This window comes from Cryptomeria japonica, chromosome 7, assembly GCF_030272615.1.
Source record: "Cryptomeria japonica chromosome 7, Sugi_1.0, whole genome shotgun sequence".
In the NCBI taxonomy this organism is placed as follows: domain Eukaryota; kingdom Viridiplantae; phylum Streptophyta; class Pinopsida; order Cupressales; family Cupressaceae; genus Cryptomeria; species Cryptomeria japonica.
This window is the reverse complement of record NC_081411.1, coordinates 592708814-592717456: the sequence shown is the minus strand read 5'-3', so window position 1 is coordinate 592717456 and position 8643 is coordinate 592708814. Positions and strand designations below refer to the sequence as shown.

Here is an 8643-nt window from a genome sequence, read left to right as displayed (position 1 = left end):
GAGTAGATAACAAATACATATGAATAAGTATAACATGGTGAAATAAAATAAACAAGGATCAAACCATGAATCAAATTTAATACATAAATATATCACTTGTCAATATGTTACATTAAAACATTTCTTTCAAAATAAACACAAAACTAAATAAAAAATTATAATAACATAGTTTTTTTATAAAAATAAATTTAATAATTATTAATAATTATTTTACACGGTTTCTTTCAATTTTTACTAAAACCCTTAACTTCAAAATATATGGGGATACGCCGTAGGATCTAAACCCTAATTTTGTGATCTTGGGACACGATCGTTTGGTCGATCATAGATTTAGCCGAGGATCTGAAACCCTAACTTGATTAAACTTTTGAACTTGGGACGATAGGCTTTTTGGTTGACAGAAGAAGCAACAGCAGAAGTGGGAAGTTGGAGGCGAGGCAGCAATGGTGAAATACAGGGTTAGTTTGCTCTTGTTATTTCCTTCAATTTTTTAATCCAAGGATCGGAGTTTCTCGTATGTTTTTTTCAACTTTCCGTGAGATGAAATGAAAATATGCCTGATTGCTATAGCATATAATAGTTCCCTTTTTCTCAAAACATGCTTTATGGATTAGCCTTAGGAGAGTCTGAGCTTTGGAGATCTATTAAGATACAGTTTGTTTTTAGGATTTAACAACTCTAGTAAGGCCTGCCAAAGTCCCATTATTTTTACCTTTTATTCTCATCCCCCATCCGAGTAAAGAGAGATTTCCTATTCTTGGGTAGCACGTGAAGTGGTGTTACAGTTGAAAGCCTTGCTGTTGAAATCCCTGATAATATCTACATTTATAATTTAATCGTTACAAGATTCATCTGATAGGTGACTTTGATGGACTTTTTCCTATGAACGATATTATTGGTACCATTTAGCTGAACAACTCTTTGAATTTAGTCTTGGGAGCCAAGATATCTAATGGGTACCAAATATTTATCTGCATCATATAGAATTTTGTTTGTATGATGTGCATTATATCTGTTTACAGATTGACACCAATATAATTTATAGATATAACCCTAATATGAGTAGAATCAGCAATTAGTAAGGCATTTGACATTGAAATAGCCAAATAGGTGTTGCCAATACAGGTATTAACCATCTTAGAGCCTTGACACAGGGTGAGCGGAGTCTATTAGGTTGCATTAGAATTTGGCATGGAAAGTACTTCTTGTGAGACCTTATTTCTTAAAGTGAAGGATTTACCCTGCTTATTTGTTACTTGGAAGATTACCGATCAGGCTTTCACTTCTACTTGCCCATTTTTGTTTCTAGTGGTTACTCATATTCAAAAATATTGAATGATTTTCTTTTGAAGCAAACGTGTATAACTGACCTCTTATTTCTATTAAACACATTGAAGGACCGTGTTTTCTATTGTTGCATATACAAGCGTTATTAGACTAGACATGGGTAGATCAAAGTGGAGGCTTGAAGGTTGCAGAAACCATTTTGAATTGAAGTTTTATTATTGTATTCCTTTTATTAGTAAATTGCTGTACTTTAGAGTTAAATGCTATGGACGAGGGGTTTCAATTCTGTGAAATTCACCCACTTCATGTTCCTGGCTTTGATCTGTGAGCTTTGCTGGATACAAAATTGGTTGCAGATTATCATTCAATATCAAAATGTCTCGCAGCAAATTAGACCTGAAACTTTTCTATGGAAGCCACATTGATGTACTGCTTGAGCTCATTCCAATTGATCCTTTTCTTGTCAGCTATGATATGCATCTAATAGTTCTGTGAGATCCCTTTCTGAGTGCTTTCACCCTAATGTTCTATTTTCTTGGTTCCTTTCATTTCCCTATCTGACTGCCAAATTATAGGATCTTGTCAATATTACTGAAATTCTATATATTGACCACAAATCTACCTATCTTGTTACTCCAAAAACTCTCCCTTGTTTCGTATTATCTTCAGAATCAATCAACATTGCATTTATTAAGTTAAATATTATATAATGTATTTTGTTCTTGTTACATAATTGCTATAATCTGTAACCTACTTGGCAATATATCCTATTAATCTTTATTCACTCTGTCAGATGCCACATAAAAAAACACACTGCATTCTTTACGATTTATCCTTATATCAACTGCTTTTGTGTTCGTTTACCTACATATATACTATATTATCTGTTAAGAGCAGTTGATTTTTGTTAATTTCTGCCTTTCTAGACTATCCCAGCCTCAATCCATGGGAATCTCTTTCAGCAATTAATATGCATAGATTTCCTTTTAACTGCAGTTCTCATTATGAATAACGAAGACACAATGACCTGTCTCAGTAAATCTTATTGGAAGGGTCTCACTCTCATAGCAGATAAGGCCACGATCCTTCAACTATGTTGACTATTATATTCAGTGCATATAGACCATTTTCTAGCCACGATATCCATGCATCTGAGATATCGTCAGGGTGAATGCACAGGCCTGGATATGTGCCCAAGGTGTACCCAGGCCGGATCTGTCTCGAGGTCCAAACCTGAACTGAACTGGTTCAGGTACAGCAGGGCACCCAGGTGTACCTGTTAAATCAGCCTGCTTCAAATGGGCACTTGAATATATATAATAAAATAAGTATATATAGTTGTAATTAAACTTTGAACAAGTATTTAAAGTTACAATCTTGTATCAAACAATATATATGTTTTAGTCAATGTCTCTCAACGAGAATTTCTAGATATTTCTACTGGGGTGCTCATTTCTTGACTTATTATCCAATTTTTTTTATTATTAGGCTTTATATAGGAGCATTCCTTTCTAGATAATGAAATAGCTGACAGGAAGGTTAATAGACAGGCAGATTGCGGAAGAAAATATTTTAAAGATTATAAAGAAATTTCGCCAACTGCTATTGCTTTTATTACAAGCCTAGCCTAAAGGACTTTTTAATGTGGGGATCTTTTTACATCTTTGGAACAGTTTTTGAGAATTTTTTTTCATGTTGTAAAAATAATCTTTCATCCAAAAAGTCATTTGTAGATTATCAGGATATTCTCAAATTGTTTTTGTCAAACATGTAACAGTTTGTAGAGTCTGCACTATATATTGGAAACATACAGATCTTTGCATGATAGAAAAGTTAAAAGATACTTTTTAAATTGTAAAATAAATGAAACCAGGGAACGCTGATTTGTGTCAAACAATCAACATTTTCTGGTGCCATTTGTTCTCAAGATTTGCAATTCAAATTGTAAAATAAATGAAAGCAGGGAACACTGATTTGTCCCAAACAGTTAACAATTTCTGGCACTAGTTGTTCTCAAGATTTTCATTTAGTCTTTCCTTGAAATATGGATGCAGTTGGGAATGTTATTGTGCTCCAGAGGATGCATTCCAAGGGAGTTTCTGCCTTTAAAGTGCTATTTGCTCTGACCTTTATATGACATTCCATAGTTTCTTATATATAAAAAGAGAATGTGGTAAAGTGCCAAAAAAATGGGTGTAAACAGGTTTCTGCAGGAAGTTGTTTTACGTGTCTTTAAAACTACTGATAAAATAAGAAATTTAAATATTTAGTTTTTTCTTTATGGCTTTGCATGATGAATGCAATTTGAAATGATATTTAAATATTAATAATAAAAATGATAATTTAATTATTTAGTGTGTTTCTACGTGTTTTTTTTAAGAAGTCATTATCCATGGAATGAAGAATGCCATGGTGCTCCTGATGATGCTCGTGGTTTTCAACTAAGGGAATTGCCAGCTTTTCATTTTCACTGATATGCATATGACATTCCATAGTTTCTGGTACAGAAAAATGAAGAACATGACAATATGACTAAGTGATGGCAAACATGGTTTTACGCAGGTTTCTGCAGGCAGTGGTCTGTTTATATATAATATTTAATAAAAATAAGAACTTCAAATTTATTTTTTTTCTACATAATTTCTCATGATACCTTGAAACTTAAGTAGACGGCATATTTTGAAACCTTGGTTAGTGTATCTCTGTTAAGAGATTCATATAAAAAATTAGTAATAAAGGTCATTTGTTTGTATTGGAAAGAGATGTTTAATTGTCACATGTATTTATAAGTAATAACCATCTGTACACAGTATTCTGCCAGGAGTTTTACAGTGCATTAGTCAGGTATTTCAAATGCATGATGACAGGCATTCAAGTTTTGTTAGATTTTATTGAGTGAAAATCCTAATAGGTATTTTGTTGTCTCTTGGAGGGCTTTAAGCCCTTGATTTATGCTTGTAAATGGAGTGAGCATGTTTTATCTGTTTGAGGGGTTACTTTTTAATATTTTTTGGAGTCTTGTTGTATATTTATTATGTTGTCATCATGTGGATGGAGTTAAGCCCTTGATTTATTTACCTTAAATTGTGGAGGAATGCTGTGTCTAAGCGAGGGCATTTTTAATTAGGCTTTTTATGCTTTGTTATCATAGTTCCAAGCTCAAATTGACTAGTTGTTAAACAGAATCTTACTCATCTGTTTACACGAACTTATTCCTTCAATGATAATTTACATTTTTTGATTCAAAATTTTGTATGCCATGTTTTTGACTTCAATATTTGGTGCATCAAGCTGTAGCTGTGCATTGAATTGGAGGCCTTGTTCTATGTCTGTTTTGAATGACCTGGTCAAACATTGTAAGTTATATACATTTACAAGGCCAGACACATATTCTTTGTGGTTCCGAGTTTAATTTCTTAGGCTTCATATTTTCTCAATTTTCATCATAATTTCAAGCAAGATTGTTTTATTTCTTAGTCTACCTTTTCTATTGACAAGGATGGATATTCTTTATTACAAAAGTTAGCATTTACAACTCAGTTTTTTTGATCTTCCTTCCATCAAGCTGTGGCCATGTGTTGGATTTTAAAGTTTTGTTCTATGAATAATCCTTTTACATGTGACCCAGTAGAACATTATAGTCACTGTACTTTTATAAGATCAGATAGTTATCAAATCCTTATACAATGAGGGTGTCATTGTCTGTTTATTCCTTGGTCCTTTGCTATTGTAAACCATTCAGGTCATGCTTTTGTGTGTGGACTGTTGTTACATTGTGCCAGTTTTTATGCTTTATGAAATTATGTGTTCTATTTTAAATGCCATCTTATGCTGGAGCCCTCCTCACCTTTTTGTCGAGAGCTGAAAGGCCTCTTTGATTTTACAGCACCATATGATAAATCTTTTTGCTGTTCAGAGATTATTTGTCACTCAAAGGAAACATCTCTTCATTGGTTCCACCATTGCAAATTTATACTGTGGTTTATTTTTTACATGGCAGTCCATTATTGAAATAAGTCAGTCCAAAATGCAAAATGTAGTCCAGAGCAACATCTCTTTCACTCGTTTTTTTATTGCTGTTTTTTTTAGAGCAAAATACAAAATGTAGTCTAGAGCAACATCTCTTTCAGTCAGAAAATAAATGACTTCACATCAAAGGCCAATTGTCATTCTACAAACTCCTGGCATTTTCAGTTTGGACTTTTTACTTATTATTGAGGATTTAGGGAATACGGATCACTTTTTCTGTAATATGCTAAGGGTTGACCTTTGTCAACCAGCATTTTGCATCGAAATTGAGAGCAAATATTTTGATTCTACTATGTTTTGATGATGAAGTTTTCTCTTGAGTCTTTATCTTTCTTCAAGGACTTATTTGTGTTTCTGTGGACAGTTTCATCAGTATCAGGTTGTTGGGCGGGCTCTGCCAACTTCAGTTGATGAAAATCCTAAGATCTACAGGATGAAGCTGTGGGCTACAAATGATGTTCGTGCTAAGTCCAAGTTTTGGTAAGTATTATTAGTTGATGATGCAATTGAACTGATCAAAGGCAGCAGGTTTTGTGTTCAGCTTTTTCTTCTGTGCATCTCCACTCTGCTGAAGTCCTGGGCCAAGTACATAGCTGAAGGGAAAGCCAATTGCTTCCTTTGAAATTTTTTTGATGCTTTTAGTTTCACCTTAGTTCTCATCTGTAGTTTTCCATTTATGCAGTCTTCCTTCTAGAATGCCTTTTATAGGAATCTAACTTTTTAAAACTAAACAACTTATTTTGCTCAAGGTACTTTCTGAGGAAGCTGAAGAAGGTGAAGAAGAGCAATGGACAAATGCTTGCTATTAATGAGGTACAAATTTTCTTGAACTGCATATCGTGGTTGCTTTGTTGGCATAAATTGTCATGCTGTAACAGTTTATGAGCATTGTTATATGTATGACTGTCTTTTATATGTAGATTTTTGAGAAAAATCCAACTACAATCAAGAATTATGGTATCTGGCTTCGCTACCAAAGTAGAACTGGATATCATAATATGTACAAGGAATATCGAGACACCACTTTGAATGGTGGTGTTGAGCAAATGTATGATGAGATGGCTTCTCGTCACAGGGTGCGACAACCCTGCATTCAGATTATCAAGACAGCTACTATTCCTGCAAAGCTTTGCAAGCGTGAGAACACGAAGCAATTTCATGATCCTGATATCAAGTTTCCTCTGGTGCACCGCAAAATCAGGCCACCAACAAGAAAGTTGAAAACGACCTTCAAGGCATCCAGACCAAACTTATTTATGTGATGGGTTCCCCAAGAGGGATGCGGATTGTTGTCCTTATGTAACTGTAATTCTTTGAGTGCGGGATTACAAACTTAAACTTTGTTTTTCTCTATGTTGACTTTTGGTTTTTCAATGTCAAATTTGACATAAATTTTGCTTGAGAACAGTTGAGAACAGATCATGCATGCTACTTGTTTTTTCAGTTCTTATTCAATGTTATTACGTGAGATGACCAATGTTAATAATTCCTTTTGAAATTTGAGGTAAACATTTGGGTTCACCTAGAGGGATTCTGATTGTTGTCCTTATGTAGTAGAATTCTTTGATAGCAGAGTTAAGAACTTGAACTTCATTAGCGGCTATGTTGACTTTGGGCTTTTCAAAACTAGATTTGAGATAGATTGTTTAAAAAGCAGTTAAAACAGATCATGCATGCTACTACTTGTTCGAGCAATTCTTTATTCAATACTTTTACTTGAAGTTGAGATGACCACTATTAATAATCTCATTTGAAATTTAAGATAAAAATCTGGTGTCAAGATATATGTTATATCTGGTTTGTAGAAAGCATATCTAATTTTTTTTGGATAACATGCAGGTCATATTTACTTAAATGCGCTTGTTGTTTATCTAAATAGTAAAACATGTCTATCTGGAGAATTGCATGGATAGCTTTTCATGGTCTGAAATTTCAGTTTATGTATTTTAATGCTTGTTTGTGACCAAAGCTATTTTGAGTCAAATTCTCCCATTGTCGTGTCATCTGTCATTCTAAGTTATATATTCAACACCTTTGTGATGGCGAAATGGAGAATGGATATCTGTTTATGGTCTCATTAAAGAAAAAATACCTTCCTATCCTGCACCAGGCCATGGCGTCATTGAACATGCTGCTGGGATTATAGCCTTGTTCCCCAATTTCCAACCAAACAGTTTGTTTAGGTGGAAATTGAGCAGACATTAATTTGAAAAGTTTCCAGAAGCTAATATTTGTTACAAAGTACTAAATAATAATATACTGCAGCTGATTATGATGAACTATAAAAGACCTAGGATTCACCTGTGGGGGGTAAGGACCTAGCTCGACAACTGAAGGATGGCGAAATGGAGAATGGATATCTGTTTATGGTCTCATTAAAAAAAAAATACCTTCCTATCCTGCACCAGGCCATGGCGTCATTGAACATGCTGCTGGGATTATAGCCTTGTTCCCCAATTCCCAACCAAACAGTTTGTTTAGGTGGAAATTGAGCAGACATTAATTTGAAAAGTTTCCAGAAGCTAATATTTGTTACACAGTACTAAAAAATAATATACTGCAGCTGATTATGATGAACTATAAAAGACCTAGGATTCACCTGTGGGGAGTAAGGACCTAGCTCGACAACTGAAGGGAATCAAGACAGATCAATAGTTTTTAACAGAATCTGCCCAATCTTGCAAAACGTGTTTAAAAGATTTACTCTGATGCTTTACAGACGTCCACCAATGGAGCTGGACTGCTTATTCAGGGAAAACTGAGCCAAGCCATTTTTCGGTAGATCATTAGTGTCCAGCACACAATTCAAGGAATGGATTTCGATATGGGGATAGACTTTGATACCACTAATATTTGAGGAATGCTTCTTCCTTGCTGTTGTTTTATTTGGCAGAACTTGTGAATATTGTTGAACTCCTTTGGGTAGCCTTTTCCTTTGTTGGGGTGTAATTGAGTTTTTCTCTGCGTTCTTAGTGTATTGTAATCTTTCTGACATAAATTAATATAAAACAAAAAAAACTTCGTAGCATATGTTATTGTTGATTGAAATTCACCCTAATGTATCTTGTCCTGAATAATTCAAAACAGTAACTGGAGACAGGTTTGACACTTTTTATGTTACGATATTACTATTAGGATTTGACTGTTCAACTGTGCAATTTTTCAAGTCAGAACTTATTAATCAATATTTCATTTGCAGTGGTTCACAACCCAACTCTTGTGACAATGAATAATCCACTTGATACTCATTGCATCTAGGTGATGCTCACAAGGGTGAAGCATTGACCTTACAGAGTGGTCACCATTCTGAGTACAAGTCTTCACTTT

The 8643-nt window shown here is 34.2% G+C and overlaps 1 protein-coding gene across 1 annotated transcript; it reads left to right on the top strand.

The window, feature by feature from the left end:
- Positions 1–265: 265 nt before the first annotated feature.
- LOC131048865 (large ribosomal subunit protein eL20) lies at positions 266–6837 on the top strand. The gene is made up of 4 exons (XM_057982944.2): positions 266–458; positions 5681–5796; positions 6066–6129; positions 6237–6837. Exons 1-4 carry the CDS (start codon positions 444–446, stop codon positions 6576–6578), a joined length of 537 nt encoding a protein of 178 aa, XP_057838927.1. The 5' UTR covers positions 266–443; the 3' UTR covers positions 6579–6837.
- Positions 6838–8643: the final 1806 nt, after the last annotated feature.